General features: G+C 44.1%; 1 protein-coding gene and 1 long non-coding RNA gene across 3 annotated transcripts in view; one reads left to right on the forward strand and one right to left on the reverse strand.

Annotated features, from left to right (window-relative positions):
- Positions 1 to 17,465, reverse strand: part of LOC125105203 (uncharacterized) — a 37,945-nt gene that overhangs the window by 15,429 nt on the left and 5,051 nt on the right. Inside the window, exon 3 of the long non-coding RNA XR_007128837.1 lies at positions 17,142 to 17,243. This is a non-coding gene — a long non-coding RNA (uncharacterized LOC125105203). The remainder of the gene's footprint in view (positions 1 to 17,141; positions 17,244 to 17,465) is intronic.
- The window catches only part of LIPC (lipase C, hepatic type), a 151,213-nt gene that overhangs the window by 7,139 nt on the left and 126,609 nt on the right, over positions 1 to 17,465 (forward strand). Inside the window, exon 2 of one of the 2 annotated variants that reach the window (XM_047738415.1) lies at positions 13,407 to 13,532. In XM_047738415.1, the coding sequence (XP_047594371.1) occupies positions 13,448 to 13,532 (85 nt within the window). In that variant the 5' untranslated portion in view covers positions 13,407 to 13,447. Of the gene's footprint in view, positions 1 to 13,338; positions 13,533 to 17,465 lie in introns of those variants that run through there. The other variant, XM_047738416.1, reaches the window with a different exon arrangement.

Raw genomic sequence — 17,465 nt, forward strand, 5'->3', positions numbered from 1 at the left:
AAACAGCACAAACAAAACAGTAAATCACACAAATATCCACCAACAGAACCACCTAATTGTGATGGACTCCTACGACAAGACCACGTAGAGCAGTTCTATCAACAGCAGCCAACAGTCTCAAAAATACAATGTTGAATGAAAAACCAAGTTGCAGGTAAATAAGTAGAGTGTAAAGATTTGTAGACATACAAAAGAATGCTATATGTTTTGTGGCTACATATATATGTTGCAAACATATATGCAGAGGAGAACCACAGGTACCAAACTCAGGGTATGGTTGCCTCTGAGCAGGGGAAAATGAGATTAGGTTTGGAAAGGGGTACACAGGTATTCAATTCATAACAAAAATAAGAAGCATAGGGGCGCCTGGGTGGCTCAGTGGGTTAAAGCTTCTGCCTTCAGCTCAGGTCATGGTCTCGGGGTCCTGGGATTGAGCCCCACATCGGGCTCTCTGCTCAGCAGGGAGCCTGCTCCCCTGTCCCTCTCTGCATGCTTCTCTGCCTACTTGTGATCTGTCTGTCAAATAAATAAATAAAATCTTTAAAAAAAAAAAAAGGATATATGACAAAATGTTAGGATTTGGTGGATCTGAGTAGCAGGGTGGTATTCATATGTATTCACTCTGCTGTGTTTGAAATCATTTTTTAAATGAGCACCCCAATTTTTAAAATACATAAAAAATGCAAAAATAGATAAACTAGTATGTAAAATATATAAAAATCATTAATGGGTAATTCATAAAAAAAGAAAATACCTAATAAAAATGGGAATGGTGGGGCGCCTGGGTGACTCAATCATTAAGTGTCTGCCTTTGCAAGTCATGATCCCAGGGTCCTGGGATCAAGTCCCCCATCAGGCTCCCTGCTCTGTGGGGAATCTGCTTTTCCCTATGCCTCTGCCGCTCCCCCTGCTTGTGTGTGCTCTCTCTTTCTGTCTCTCTCTGTCAAATAAACAAACAAACAAAGAAATAAATAAATCTTTTAAAAAACATGAGAATGGTAGGAAAGCCAACATTAACTCACTAGTTTAAAAAAATTAAAATATACATACACCATTTCTGCTTATCAATTGAACATGAAATTGCAAAAATGTGAATGCCTAATGTTAACAAGGGGGGAAAGGGCAGGTGGCAGGAGAGATCACATCCATTCCCTGCTGACAAAAACTTAAAATGATAGAAATTTACTTAATTTGGCAGTATATGTGAAAGAGCAAAAAAATACATATGTACGTATGTGTATGTGTGTGTGTGTGTGTGTGTGTATGTGTGTGTGTGTGTGTGTGTGTTTATAGCCTTTGCCTCAGAAATCCTCCTTTAAAGAATTTAAGAACAAAGGAAGTGATCAGAAATTATGCCAAGATTTATGCTTAAGTATCTTTATAGCAGCATTATTCATCATAGTGATGCTTAGATACACTAAATTGATTTTAAAAAATAAGGAATTAAGGCAATTATTATACATCTATAGAATGTAATGCTCAAAAACTATTTCAAATAATATTTTAAAAGAATATTTAATGTAACTGAAATATTTCATTACTATGTTGTTAAGACAAGTTATAAAAGCATTTGCACCATGTGTTTATTTGCAGCTGTATTTTTAACAAATAAATAGGCAGGAAAAATAATTTGGAGGTATCCAAGTCAAAATGACAACAGTGGTTGGTTGTCTTTGGATGGTGAAATTATGGGTCTTCTTCACCATATTTTTCTTTTTGCTCTTCATTTTTTTTATTTTTCAATAATAAATATTTATTTATTTTATAAAAGAAAAGTTATTCAAAATAAAATATTTACCAAAATAAGCTTTGGTTGGTGCACGATTTAAATATAAAATCTAAATACGGAGGAACTTGCAAAAAATTGAAAAAAAAGTATCACCTCTCTGGGGGAATTTTAACTTTCTCAGCTTGGAAGCAATTTTAATGATAGCACTATAAAAATTAGCATTACTGAAGATTTTTTTAAGAGGGAAAATATTTCTATCAAACATTACAAAGAATTAAGATCTATCACAAATAGCTAATTCAAATTTGTAAAATCAATGTCAATTTCTAAAAGATAAATAGGTAAAAGATAGGACCATTCCCATAAGGGAAATACAATTAGTAGACAAACTGGGAAAATGTTAATTCTCTCCAGAAATCAAAGAAATGTAAATGAAAGCCTTCTGAAGATGACAGTTTACATATTCTAAAAGAACCAAAAAAAAAAAAAAAAAAAAAGTTGAATGCTAATAACCAGTGGTGGTGAAGCTGCCCAGAAATTGACTCATACATTCATTTACAACCATACTACACCCATCCTTTAGGTAGAAATGCTACCACTAAGAATTTATTCTTAAGAAATACTTTGGCAGAAGCAGACGCTTCCTCCTCAGTTACCTGGCTTCTAGATGTTGGCACTCCCAGAAACCAGCCCTCTGACATCTTCTCTCTTCCATCCATGTGCACGGTCTGGAGGAGCTCATCTATACATACACCCAAACCTCTCTCCTCACAGTGAGAAAGGAAACCAGAGCCACAAGAGGGACCAGCAAAGAGATACCTAAAGCAAGTTTCATCATAATATTAATCGTTAAGTTTAATAACTGAATGTTCCAGGCTTTATCCACTAAGAAGTACCATTGTGGTCGTCAGGAATTCCCTAATTGCAGTAGCTCAGCTCACTGTAGGCCACCAAATCTCAGCTGCCCTTCACCCCCACCTCCAAAGTCTGAGGGAATTATTTTTGTGAGGCAGTCTATAAATCACTTAAAATGGGCAGCTCCACACTCCCTCCAGAGCCCTACCACATTAGAAGCCAGAACTTTCCCTCTGCTTGAGGCCACCAGGGACACTGTTGTCAACAAGGTAGACCCTGCACACAGGTCAGGAAACAACTGCTTCAACCCCATGTTCTCACACAGTCTCTTGGTTCCCCAGAAACACTCATCCACTTGGTGTCCCAGATTGGGGTCTCTACCTCATGTGGGTCCTTTCATGGCTTAAGGGTGTTTGGACATTGGTCACATAAGGGTGTTTGGTCATTCTCATGACCTGTGTGGTCACCAGTTCCATTATCCCCATCATTATTTATAAGTCACGACTGCCACAAGACAGAGCTGAGCTCAAACCCAGATCTTTTGCTGTCGGTCCAGGCCTCTCTCCATGGCACCAAGTTTGGCCAAGACTGGGTCTTGCTACTCCCATGAACAGCCTACCATTTCCTTTTTTGTTCATACATTGCCTGGGAAAAATGGGTAAGGAGAGTTACTTTTCAACCAAGAGCTAAAACAAGCCGGTTTGCTCTGGAGATGATATGACAGCAAAAAGAAAGAGTCCCCAGAGGCTGGGAGCGCTGTGTAAATCTGACTGTGTTGTCCTCCCAGCTCCAAGATCCCAATTACACACCAGCTGACCTCTGAGATCTAATCTCAGCTGTTTCCTAAGGCATCAGGAGGACAATTTGCCAGCCCAGGAGTTCTTGGGACCATCAGATTGGGAGTGAAATCGTGGAGTGAAAAATGGCTCTCTCCAGGGTAGTGCTCCAGGCCCATAAATTTAAAGGAAGCCGAGACACAGCCATATTTTCCTCCTCCTATCCTTGAACTTTGCCTAGAGGTAGAGCTCCTTCCCCAGCCTGGCTCCCTCATGGCAAGCACTTGCTCTACCCCCTGCAGAGTGCGGGCTATTAAGGACAGGTGTAGCCGTGGGATTCCCCTAAATGATCTGTTTCTCAAGTCCTAAGAATTGGGGCTGATGGAACCCTGAGACATTCAAGGATTCCCATTTGGGGTTGAAGAGATCACCCCTCCACTAGACCCAAAGGGAAAAAAACAAACTCCCCGGAGGCAGATTTGCACCAACTGGCTTGGGCAGGACCATATGGATAATTCTCTCTGGTGTCCAGTACGAGCTTCCCCCAGGGGTACATGGATTGTCTGACCTGTGGACATGGCCCCTGAGGTCTGAGAAGTCTGACCAGGGACAGATTCACCACCAAGCTCCTAGACCTGACTCCAGAAAATCACCTTTCCAGGTGAGCTGTGAGATACAATCTGCTGTGAGGAGGGCCCTTCCCACTTGAGAGCCTATTTTATCTACCACTAATTTGAGAAAAGGAACCATGTCTTCAAATTTAAATTCAGGGTAGCTTGTTCAAGACAGGCGATGGGAGGGGCGCCTGGGTGGCTCAGTGGGTTAAAGCCTCTGCCTTCGGCTCAGGTCATGATCCCAGGGTCCTGGGATCGAGCCCCGCATCGGGCTCTCTGCTTCCTCCTCTCTCTCTCTCTCTCTGCCTACTTGTGATCTCTGTCAAATAAATAAATAAAATCTTAAAAAAAAAAAAAAAGGCGATGGGAATTTCTCAAAACCCAAGAAAGCAAATATCAGACAGAGGGGGCTTTATTTTTCTAAATAGAAAGGAATACATCACAACTTACATAGTTAATTTCAAGAACAGGATAGAGACGCCATCTTTACTTTTTTTCAAAAACACTATAACTAGTTCTCCTATTCTTTATTATAGACAGACGGGCAAAAAGAGAAAGGGAAGGAATATGAAAGGGTAGGAGAAATAAAAAACAGTGAAGGGGGTCCTGGGTAGCTCAGTCAGTTAAGCATCTGACTCTTGGTTTCAGCGCAGGTCATGATTTCAGGGTGGTGAGATCAAGCCCCATGTCAGGCTCCACGTTCAGTGCAAAGTTTGCTTGGGATTCTCTCTCGCCATTCCCTTTCCCCTCCCTCCACTCACATGCTCTCTCTCTCTCTAAAGTAATAAATAAAATCTTTTTTTAAAAAAGCACAGTGAGTAATTATAACTAATAAAATTATTAATAAAATAATTATTATATTAAATAATTATTAATAAAAATAATCATAGTAATCATAGTGGACATGTATTGTGCTGGGCATGCTTGAGGTTAATAATAGTAGGGAAACTGAGGCACAAAGATTTTAAATAATTTGCCCACTCAATGAGCCAAGAAGGGAGAGGGCGGCATGTAGATTCAGTTCCATTATCCCAAAGCCTCTGTTCAAGAGACAAAGATACGGAGAGACAGCCTTTCCTCCCGAAGGAAACTTCTGCTATCTTTAAAATTCTGTAGCTAAGTACTTCCCTTTATCATTTCTTAACAATAGGAATTACAGGGGAGATTCTGTGCTTCAGTGGAAAACGGCGCATTGTCCACGCACTGTGCACTGCTGCCTTCCGGGGCCATCTGATTCTGGCATTCATTGCCCTTGAGGCATTTTACAACTCTGCACACCGCAGATAACTAGGAGCAAAGCAATATGCAAATCCTGCCCCGTCCTGTGTGCAAGTTCGACTGACTTTCCTCCCACACTGGGAGAAGCTAGCCCGTGCTTTTACTTGTACATTCTTTTCAACATGCCTTTATCCATATACATTTGCTGGGGCCAGTGGGGGGGGGGTTGCTTCTCCCTTGAACTAGTTATGCCAACACCTTTACCAGCTTCCTCATTAATGAACTAAATAAAATACATACCATATGTTCATTTTTAATATCTGGATGAGAGACATGATCTTATCTTTAAAAAAATATATCTTGGGACACCTGGGTGGCTCAGTTGTTAAGTGTCCGCTTTCGACTCAAGGCATGATCCCAAGGTCTTGCATGGGGCTCCCTGCTCAGTGGGGAGCCTGCTTCTCCCTCTCCCCCTCCCCCTACTTGTGTTCCCTCTCTCACTGTGTCTCTGTCAAATAAATAAATAAAATCTTAAAAAAAAAAAATTATGTCTTGGGGCACCTGGGTGGCTCAGTCAGTTAAGCGTCTGCCTTCAGCTCAGGTCGTGATCCCAGGCCTCAGCAGAATCATCCAAGCCTGTCAAAGCACCCCATGGCTTTCTGGAGGACCCTGGGCATTAACTAACCCAAATGGTTTCAAGACCGTGTGGGTAACTGGTAACACTGTGTAAACAAGGTCTTTCGCAGCGTAGACTCGCCCCAACAATTCCTGTCAAACACTCTGTTCTGTCATGACAAAGCTCCGTGAGCAAGAACTCCCTTCATGTTTGCTGGACTTTTCTTACTGCTGATTTGGGAAACCCCTCTGTTTGTAAAGTATACAGTTCCATCTCACCATACTGTCTCCGTGGCTTCTCTCTTCAGTGAGTCTTCGTGGGCTGTTTCAGGGCTCTCTGCACGAAACAGCTGACAAAGGGCTTGAGAACATTTCTTTGGAACATAGTAATATAGTAAGTACAGGATCTGCGTCTTTGCCATTCAAGAGCACACAGCACAGTCTCATTTTCCTTTCACCTGACTTACATGAGGAGGGCACGCCTGGCAAACGTGCTTTTTTGCTGTGCGGGCTTTGGAGTTAGACACCTATCATTTAAACCCCATTCCACCGCTTACTAGAACATGGGTTTGGGCAAGTCAGTAACTTCCTGAATCCTCTGCCGTCTTCTCTGTACAAAGGGGAAGAATCACCCTGTGTCCTAGGATTGTTTCTGAGGCTTCAATGAGTCCCACAGCAGGTATGGCATCTCTGGGAGCTGGCCCCTGAATTGTTAACCCCTGAGCCTAGCAATCAATGACTGTGTCATCAAGACACCAGGGATGCTGGAAGAATGATGAGCCATCGGTAGCACTTGAGGCAGCACCTTGGGAACTGCTCTTGATTTTTCGCAGCCAAGAACTTCACTTGCTAATCCCAGACGCGTGTGCGATGTGGCACAAAGACCCCTGCCACAGAGAGGTCTGGGCACTTCCATCCGAGAGGCTGCCTGATGCCCAGGATGGGTCAGTGCCCCTGGGTATCCCAGAGACAGAAGCATGGGACCCAGAGAAAGAGATCTCACCCTCCCAAACCATTTCTTTGCTCCGCTGCAAACAGCCATCCAGTTCATGGCTTAGTTGGTCTCACCGGGTAACCCAGCATCATCACCCAACAGCCCAAGCAGCTGGAGGAAGCAGGCAGTCTCGGCTATATCTCCCCTCTTTCCCACAGAGGAGAAGACCCTTGGCAAATGTGTTCCATGTCTATCTGGATGTTCTAAATCAGCTTAAATCTTGGCTTATTTTTGCTTCAAGCATGAGGCAAACAGAGGAGGAAAAAAAAAAAAAAAAGATTTGACAGTCTACTGCAACAACATCATAAGATGCATTATTGGTTCCAGAGTATCCAGCCACAGGGGGGAAAAAACTGCTTTGGTTGGGGTTTTGCTTTGTTCTTTTTTTTTTTCACTGTTCCACAAACCAGAAGCTGAAATTCTGGCAAGGAGAGTAATTGGCCAGCACAGAGCAGGAAACAAAAATAAGTTCAGAAAGAGCTCAACTCTTTGCTCACTAGCTGCTTGGGTCTTCACTTTAGACTGGGGACAAGAGAGCCACAGAGCCTCCAGGGACCTAGAAATCCTCCCACCTGATCTGCATGAGTTAGACATTGACCTTGGACAAGGAATCTGGGAGCCTCCATTTTCTCACCTGTACCATGGGGGGAAATAATTCCTAGCTCATTTGTTTAAAAAACCAAATGAGCTCTGACTGTACCAAGAGCTGTTGAAGAGGCCTTTCACATGATAGCATTTGCTCTCACCATTCCATTTTACAGATGGGAAAACAGAGCCAGAGGGAGGTAACAGAATCTGCCCACGGCTTGTAAAACCAGCCAGAGGCAGAGCCGATGCAATTTTTAATCTGCAAGTCTTATCGGTAAAGGCATGATGATCTCACTGAATAAATACCAGCTCTTACTGCTGGAAACATTTCATCCTTTCAAATAGTCTAAAACATTCCCTGCAAATTTGTTTTCACCTTTCATTTGTTTACTGATCTTAAACAAAAAAAAAAAAAAAAGAGATAAGGAAAGGTTAAACTCCAGGCCAACCCCTCTCCAAACGAGGACATATTTGGAGCCTTCTTGTTTTTGCCATACTCCCGCATGGTACAAAAATGTCCACACACTGATTGGTGACCCAATAAAAGCTTGGTCATTCTCCTGGTGGCAGCCTGGCCCCCAGCAGCAGTAAGAGAAAGTATCATTTCCCAGTGGCATGATCCTGAAAGTGTCATAAATTTCATCTCTGGAAATGGAATGCGGTGAAGGCATAGGAAAGAAAGCCCCGTGAAGTCCTGAAGAAAATCAGACACAGAGGGACCAAGGGCTAGTGGTTGTTAAGGAATCTGACCCCGGGTTCAGACGGTCCTGATTTCCCCTCTCTCTGCCTTTTCCTGGGAAGATACAGTGTGTCCCAGTTCTTAATCTCTTAAATCTCAACCGCACAGTGAGGGAAATAATAGTACCAATCCAAAAGGTATTGTTTCCATTACTCTTGTCTGAGAACTCCAACCCAGGGCTGCCACTCTTGAGTATCCCCAGTTTCGAAGACGAAACAAGAATGGCTGATTTTGAATATAAAACTCCATTGCTTTCATACGTGAAATTCACCATGACCCCCTGGCTTCTCCCCACCAGGGACTTGCTCTCTTTATCTCTGTAAAATATTTATTTCTTTTCTTCTGATTAACTTTCTTATCACCATTTCACTAAAGGAGAAGGTGACAGGCAGGTCATCAAATGCCAGTCTCTTGAAATTTCCATTTCTTCAAGAAGATTTTTAAATTAAAAGAGAGCAAGAATTGGGAAATTTGTAAGAATCTAATTATAAAACCATTATTATTTTAGACCAAAGATTACAGACAGTGCTTATAACTCTGGAGTTTCTAGTCTCCATGGGGCTCAGGCCCTACCCCTTTCAGTTCATGGGAAATGAAGAGTCCCCCATAAACTGCTGGGCTTTCTTCGGCATGGGAATGACTACAGATACCATGAATGGAACTATTGATTCTTCCAATGTATTGATGGAATCAACCACATTTCTGTTAGGTCAGTAAGACCTGGGAGCCACTCTATCCCTCTACCACAGTCTTCACATCTCTTCAGGCGAGCACCTTTATCAGTTTAAAAAAAAAATCTTGGGGGCTCTTGGGTGGCTCAGTAGGTGAAGCATCTGACTCTTGATTTCAGCTCAGGTCGTGATCTCAGGGTTGTAAGATCGAGCCCCACGTCAGGTTCCATGCTGAGCGTGGAGCCTGCTTGAGATTCTCTCTCTCCTTCTGCCTCTGTTCTTCACCCCTGGATGTGTACTCTCTCTCTCTTAAAAATAAACAAAACAAAGCTTTGAGGACTACCCCCTCCAAATATATGGGTATTTATGTGCTTGTAAATTATGTATCACCAATATATTCCATAGTGCTATATTCTAATTGTATAGTGAAGAATATATATATATATATATATATATATATATATATGTATATATGTATGTATATATGTATATATACATACACACAAAATTTTCTCGGGTGATACCTTAGTCCTTCTGGGCTGCTGTAATAGATTATCACAGACTGGGTAAACAACAGAAATTTATAAACAACAGAAGGCTGGACATCCAAGATCAAGGGATTGGCAGATGCAGTGTCTGATGAGGTCTTCATAGAGGGCCACATTGTAACCTCGCAGGGGCAAAGCAGCAAGGGATCTGTGTGGGGTCTCTTTTACAGGGATGTTCCCCCAACTCATGAGGGCTTGCCCTTGTGACCTAATCACCTCCTAAAGTCCACACCTCTAATACCATCACCTTGGGAGTTCTGCTTTAACATACGAATTTTAGAGGGGCACCAAAACATCTGAAAGGCATATTACTTCCTTCTTGTGCCCTGATAGACCAAGCACCAGTTGGAGGCACCTGTTCCAGCTGTGAGGGGCAAAGAACAGCCTGGAGAACTTTAGAATGAAGGTTCTCCAGACCTCAGTCCCAGAAGCTTAAACTGGATTGTTCCTGGGATGGGCCTCAAACCTGTCCTCTCCCTGAGCTCTCAGGCTGACTCTGATTCCAGTGCTCAAATAGCTTTTGGAGCCAGTGGTCCAGACCCTTCTGCTTTCTTACCATTTTCATTTCATCACTGTGGTCCTGCTGTTGCCTACCTCCTGGACACCCTCTCAACCCCCTATAGGTAAATTAAAAACAATTCAGCAATAATAATAGCTGTCGTTTATTATTTCCTCCTGGCCAAGGCTGCTTCACCTCTTTCCATGACCCCCTCTAACCCGATCAGGAAGGCATCAGCAGTCCCTAGCCAAACGAAGGAAAACAGTTAAAGCTTTGGCCACTCACGTCTTGTCTTGGGTCACCCAATTAGAAAGTGATAGAGCAGGGATTTGAACCTAGACCCATCTTACTCCAAAGCCTGGACTTTCGACCACGGACTGTGTTACCTCCAAAATAAGTCACTACATGTACTGGACCTCTAGTGTGAACCAGGCCCTTGGCTGGCTACTTCACATGCACATCTCATGACATGCCTGCTTTTGCACAGGGATGGAGCTCTGTCCGAAAATGCTGATGTACAAGAAATGTCTCTATTTTCTGTAAGCCATCAGAATTACTGACTCCAAATTCATATTTTTCAGGTCCCCTGGATTTCTTCTTTCCACTTCCACCCCATTATGCCATAGTTCTGGATCAGACACAAACCCCGGGCCTGGGGGTGGGGGTGGCACCAGGTCCTCTGTCCCCCATCCACACAGGTGGCCACCAAGGGGCCTGTGCTCCCTATCTTACATGAGCTGTCGGCACAGAAGGCTCATTGCTGTTCCTACTTCATGCCAGGCACTGGGCCATCTTTTACCTATCCGCCAGCACCACACAGGCCTGTCATCTTCGGGTTCTTACCACCTTCCAACAGGGTTTCTGGGAAGCCAGGACTGTCTTGCCTGCCCTAGAGACCTAGAGACAAATCTCTCCTCCCCCACCCACATACAAAGCCCAAGAGACTCTCTTCTAGTGATGAGAAGGTAGGGGTGGGTCCTCCTGCTCCCTTCACATCCCTTTAAAACATGTTCAGCTTTCTGCTTGTCTTTGTTGGTTACAATTCATTTGTCCTAGGTCCTAAGTTTTAGGAAGACAAAAGATTTGCAGAATTATCTCCACTTTGCCCTTCTTAAAAGGGAGAAAAATGTTTGGAGAAAAATGGTATTAAGCTGGCATTTCTAAACCTTATCTCTGGCTCACGTTATCCCATTTTAGAGGTGAGGAGATGGAACTCATTAAGGTTAAGTTATATTTTGCTCAGCTAGTAGACCCAGCATCCTCAGGCTCTGGAAACCTTATTCTCTGTGAAGTCCTCCTCTCTTCCCTGCCAGGAGTCTCCTTGGCCAGCTTCATGGAAAGACTACAGAGCTGGTGCATTAAAACTGTCACCCGATGGGACAGGCAGGCAGAGCTTGGATAGATGGGAGCGGATAGCACCACTAAAAGGGGACAGATGTCTCTCCTCCTCTCCTGCCCCAGGAGAGCCTCACAAAACAAGCTGGCATGAGATTATACTAGAGAAATTCTTGATGAAGCAGAGACTTATGAGAGCTAGAACTCTGAAGACCTCGTCCCATGCAGAAACTGGTAAGAGAATGTACTCTGCAGAAATTTGGCAGGGAGAGGTTTTGGTATTCCGGAGCTGCTTGGATTCACCGGTATCTTGCTGAGTTAATCAGCAGAGCAGAACCCCCAAGTTATCTAACTGCCTAGTCAACAGTTCCACTTACTGTCCAAGAGGCATCTCAAAGGCCCCAGGGCCAAAGCTGATTGCATCATCTTCCCCCACCAAAACTGCTCCACTCACAGCCTTCCCCACCTCAGCTGACAGCTCATTGTCCACTTCTTTGAGCCAAAGTCCTTGAAGTCATCCTCAATGTCTCTCTTTGCCTTACATCTCACATTCCAGTATTCAGGAAATCCTGTGGCACCCACCTTCCAAATATATCCAACATATCCACCATTCCCCAGTTCCACTATTATCATGCTGAAGCAAGCCCTCACTTCTCACTGGATCGTCACCATGACCTCCTCACATTCTCCCCACTTACACCCTTACTCATTTATAATCTATTCCCATCCTTGAAAACCAGAATGACTTAAAAAATAATAATAATACAAATCATGCCCCTCTTCGGCTCAGAATGCTTCCCCGTGTCTCAGATCATAAAAGTCAAAGTCTTTATAAGGGTGTCTCCTTGAACATTGGCCTCCTTGTTGGTCCTGGAACATACCACGTGCACTCTAACCTCAGGGCCTTTGCACTGGCTACTCTTTCCTAATATGTCCACAGAGGCTACTCACTGAAACAGTCATTTAAAGTTCAACTTCCCAACAAGGCTCTCCCTGACTATTCTATTTAAAAATCACTACCTCAGGGCACCACGGTGGCTCTGTTGGTTAAGCATCTGCCTTAGGTTCAGGTCATGATTCCAGAGTTCCAAGATTGATCCCTGTGTTCAGCTCCCTGCTCAGCAGGGAGTCTGCTTCTCACTCTGCCCCTTACCCCACTTGTGCTCTCTCTCTCTCTCTCTCTCAAATAAATAATCTTTTAAAAATGTTTTAAAAATCACTACCGTCCCATCCCCTTAATTCTGCTATACTTTCCCTTATTTCCATAGCTTCCATAGCTGTCACTGCATTCTACAATCTTCATAAATCTCTGATTTATTACATCTATTGTCTATCATCTGAGTCCTCCCACCCCTAATGGTACATAAGTTTCACAAAGACAGGAATGTTCATCTGTTTTATATGCTTGAATGTCCCTCATGCCTAAAACAGTGCCTGGTAGATAGTAGGTATAAAAAAAATTGAACAAATAAAGTTTAAATAAAACTAGGGACCCAAGGTATATCATAAGAGTCTTACAGAGTAACATTTCCCCTGCCTGGTTTTGCTGAGTGGCCTGACTTCTCAGTCCTCTACACAGTGGGAGTATTAATTAACACAAAGGAGGAGAGTTTATTATAGGGTCATCTCCCAGTGGGGAGCCCAGCAAAGGCTAAGGGTCCTCCATCTTTGCTCCTTCCTACACTGACGTTAGAGGGTTTCTGCCCCTTTCAGCTCATAGAAACATCTCTCCACAACTCTTTAACTTCAGGCACCAGCAATTTTGCTGAACTGAAGAGAAAAAGACCCTCCAGCAGCTCTCCGCCTGCCAGAGCCCTTCTCTTTTTCTTTGTGCTTAGCTTGCAATTTGAAACATCCCTGCCATAAGCCAGCATCCCCGTCACGGTGATGACAGAGGGAAAGCTAGGCAACCAGGTGAGAGCCACTGACCCCTGACCTTTGACAGCATTCCCAAACATACTAACTTTAAACTGATTAATTTGGAACTATGACCTTGGTCCAAGAAGGTAAGAATACATAACAAGATATTTGATTTTCAAAATGTATCAGGATTTTTTTTTAAAAAGCTTTTGTACATCATCCTTTGTTGTATTAGATATAGTTAGGCCTGGAATTGGGGGGTAGTCAGAGAAGTGAAAAATGGATACCCTGGTTAAAAGTTAATTATTAATGAGCAGGCCTCCCTCACACAGTATCAATAGACAATCTGGTCTCTTTAACTTCAGAAATTAGCAAGAAGACCTCGGACCCCGGTGAGACAGGAGAAATGGAAAGGCCCCCGTGTGTCTCTATTTTCTTGGTTTTGTGCGTCTTTATCCAATCAAGTGCCAATGGACAAAGCCTGGGACTAGGTAAGAGCCTGCCTTTTCTGCGGAGATGGGCATGGATTTTCTTTTTTAAATGTCTGTTGTGATGAATCTAAGTGGTTCTTGACGGTGTGGGACAGAGCTTGGTCCTATTAATGGTGTCATGGGTCACAGGATGAGCTGCCATTTGTATGGGATTGAAATTTTAGGAGATCTTTCTGGGGACAAAAGTCTAAAAGCACTCGCCTCTTGCACTGAAGTCTCTGCCATGTCTGATCAGATCTAGTCATGCTAAGACTAGGATGGAGAAGGGTCTGAAGGAGTTCTGGATCTTCCAGAGTGCTAACTTGGCATCTGACTTGTGGCTGGGCAGTACAGCTTCCAATGAAACGCTCCATCTTGCTAAGGTTGTCTGATTGTTGGCTCTCTCGGAGGAGAGAGGGATTTGTAGGGTCCTGTTTCCAGTCAGGTCTGAAGGAGAGAGAGCATTGCACATTTTCTAGACTTCATTCTTTTTCAGCCAAAGATTTGCTCTGAGACTGAGGACTCCAACAGCGGTTATACCTGTTTGATCTGTAAATTCATAAAAGAAATGAATGGCCAAAAACAGATCCAAACACTTGATCTGATAGGTGGATTCCAAGTTCCTGGCTAAATAGTGCATTGGGTCAGTAAGTGACAGATATGAAGTAAACTGAGCAATTTGACCAAATAGACAGGTATTGGAGGCTTTTCTGTGTGTGGCTGTTACTGGTCTGGAGCTAGTAGCTCTAAGGTTAGAAGCTTTAGATTTTTTTCTTCCCTCAAAGACTACGCTTTGGAAGGAGATCCAAAAACCTGGAGAATGAGGAATTTGGTAACCAGTATCACTGCAAATTCCAGACTCTTGTTTCCCCTTTAAAAATAAAGGGTTGTTTATTATTTTATTTTTATTTTGTATCCTAGGCCGGTTAATAACTGATGGGTAGTATTGACTATTTGCCACGTACTGAACATTGTCTGTGCCGAGCATGGGCTCACTATTGTGCGTATATCATCTGCTGTAGGAAGCCAGATCCAAAAATGACAATAAGAAGTTAGAGCCAAGCAGGCAAAATTGCTAATCATCATTATTCCCTGGGTGGACAAGGATTTTGCTGAAGGGCCTGTCCTGACCTTCAGTCCAGAATGTTGTTTTTGTGTGCTTATTTTCTATCACAGCGTAACATACATCAAGTGCCTGTGTCATAATTGCCCGATGAATTTTCATAGTAGGAACCTGCATTGGAGAAGCTTCCTTTGTGTACCCCTTGAACCTTCACGTCAATTACTTTGCCTTTCGGGGAACTTTCCATTAATGAAAGCATACAGCATGTGCTTTTTTGCTTCTGGCTTCTTGCACTCAACATTACACCAGGGAGCTTCACCCAGGGCACGTGTCTGTGGTGGTGACTCATTCATTCTGGTGGCAGAAGCATTCCGTCATGTCACAATACCTCCCTCCTTTATCTATGGTGCTCTCGACAGCCTGGAGTATTTTGTGGAGACACGGAGGTTGGGAGCCGTGAGTGCCAAGGAGGAGGCTGAAGGGCAGGATGGCCTCCCCCAGGCTGCTGGACATTGTCCAGACTTCCTTCAACAGATCTCGTGTTGGTCAGCTACTGCTGTCCCAGGGCTTGGTTTGTCCAAAAGCCAAGGCAAGCAGCCACAATTAGCAGATGGATTCTTCAGAAAAGGATCAGAGTCGGAAGGTCTCTTGTTCCCTTGAGAGCAGAATCTCTTGGCAGAATTCTTCCTCAAGGAGTGACCCAGATCTGTGTGTATGATGCTGGTGGTCATCTCCCAAGGCTGGCTACAAGCAAGCACCCACAGTGGGGCCATGTCAGAGGGGTATCTAGGCTGACAGTTCTCAACCAGGGACAGAACTGCCCCAGCCCCCCACCCTGTGGACTTTTGGCAATGTCCAGGGAAATGTTTAATTGTCACAGTCGGCGAGAGAGTGCTATGGCCTGTGGTGGGCAGAGGCCAGAGATTCTGCCAAACATTCTACAACGCACATGGCAGTCCCCACAATGAGTGATCCCAGGCTAAGTGTCCACAGTGAGTCTAGGGTTGGGAGACACTAGCCATGGGGCGGGAAGAACTCCCTCAAGGACCCTTCTTCTTTAACCGCCCCCAGCCTACCTCTTCTGGGGTGTTTATGAATGACATGACTCATGGACCCGCTAAGGTACCATGCACCCAGTATCAGCCCGATATTATCCCCTCCTCGCCATGGCAGAGTCAGCCAGCATTTAGGTGATCTGCGGGGATCCCATGGCTGTTCAGAGCAGAGCACGGAGAAGCTCGGAGAGCTCGATCTGTCTGACTGAGGCTCCGGGCCTCTCTTTCCACTGTGCTCACTGCCAGTGAGTGAACAGCCAGAGGCCACTAGAAAACAATCCTGCTCAGTTCCCATCAGGAAAGACAGATTGGGGCGGTTGTTCCAATCTGCCAGTACCAAGGGGTACAGGATATGGGGAGCCTCCTGAAACCCCCAGGACACAGAGCTACCGTCACCCTCATCCCTGGACCTCATTGCTTGAGACCCAGACCCACCCCCTCACTGCTGTTGCCATGACAGCCAACACTAGAAGCTGCTGTTCTCAGCCCCCAGCAACCCCAGCCTCCAGGTGTCCATCACCACAGCCTGGGGTAGGAGGAGGGGAGCCTGCCCACCCTCCCTCCTATCCTCCACAGCTTCCAAATCCTGGGAGCAGCTGACACTCACCCAGTGCCTCATTCAACCACTGTGCACCAGCACGCGCCATGTGTATAAGGCAGTGCACAAACACAGCGGCTCTCACACTTCCTGGTCTCAGGACACCATTACATTCTGAAACATTTTTTAGGACCCCAAAAAGCTTTTTTTGTATGGAATACATCTATCAATATTTACCATATTAGAGACCAAAGCTGAGAAAGTTGTGTAAAGGTTAATGCCTTTAAAAATACCAGCAAACCCACTGCGTGCCAATACTTAGAATACCATGAGAAATGCCTTGTATTTCCAAACATCAACAATGAAAAGGGAGTCTGAAGGGTGACACTGTTTTACAAAGAAGTGCTGCAAATTTCTTTAATGTCTGACTTCATGGGAGAGGGCTAGATTCTTCCATTTCTGTATTCAGTGGATTGTTGTTTTGCTTTGTTGGGAGTACATGAAGAAAATCGGTCTCACATAGAGGCCACCTTCCAGGGCCTCAGGCCACCCACAGAACGATGGCTTTTGAGCGTAGACAGTGTACAACTATGCAGCCAGCCAGCCCCTGGCCCCAACTCCCACCCAGGACTAGGGGCGGGGAGGTGGGAGCTATCTACCCCAGAAGTCAATAATAAGAGGGCCATCTTCCAGAGGGAATGTAAATACAATACAGAATCTACTAAAAGTTGGTCTTTTTTTCATTATCGCAATTCTAAATAATGTCAGTGATAAAAATAAGCCTCCTACCTCCTCAAAATAATTATTTGGCCCAAGTGGCAAACAACTGCTAACGGTTACTTCTGAGTTTCATTAATATCTATGTAATCTTCAAATGATCGCATTTTTATTACTTATCCTTTAATAAATACGATGTTCTCTGTCAATGTTAATTTTGAGAATTCCAAGTTATGTGGTTAGTCCCTGACAGTCACCTGTTCGGTGATGAGCTCACTGCAGGCGTCATGGTTTCAAATCCTCCCAACTGGCTTTGACCATCTCATGTCTCCAACCCCTATGGTACTTACTGCATTCTCCTAAATTTAAACAGCAAATTCAGAATCAAAGATGATACCATAGTGATTGTGAAGACAAAGAAGCAAAACCTGAGTTCTGCTAACCCTAACCCTAACCACTTAAGAGTTTTTAAGTTTGCAGTGTAAAACAGTGAGACAGATATGACAGTGACCTGGGAGGTGTAATACAGTTGGCCCTTGACCAACATGCGGATTGGGGTGCTGACCCCCCAAAGAGTCAAA

This window comes from Lutra lutra, chromosome 7, assembly GCF_902655055.1.
Source record: "Lutra lutra chromosome 7, mLutLut1.2, whole genome shotgun sequence".
Lineage (NCBI taxonomy): Eukaryota > Metazoa > Chordata > Mammalia > Carnivora > Mustelidae > Lutra > Lutra lutra.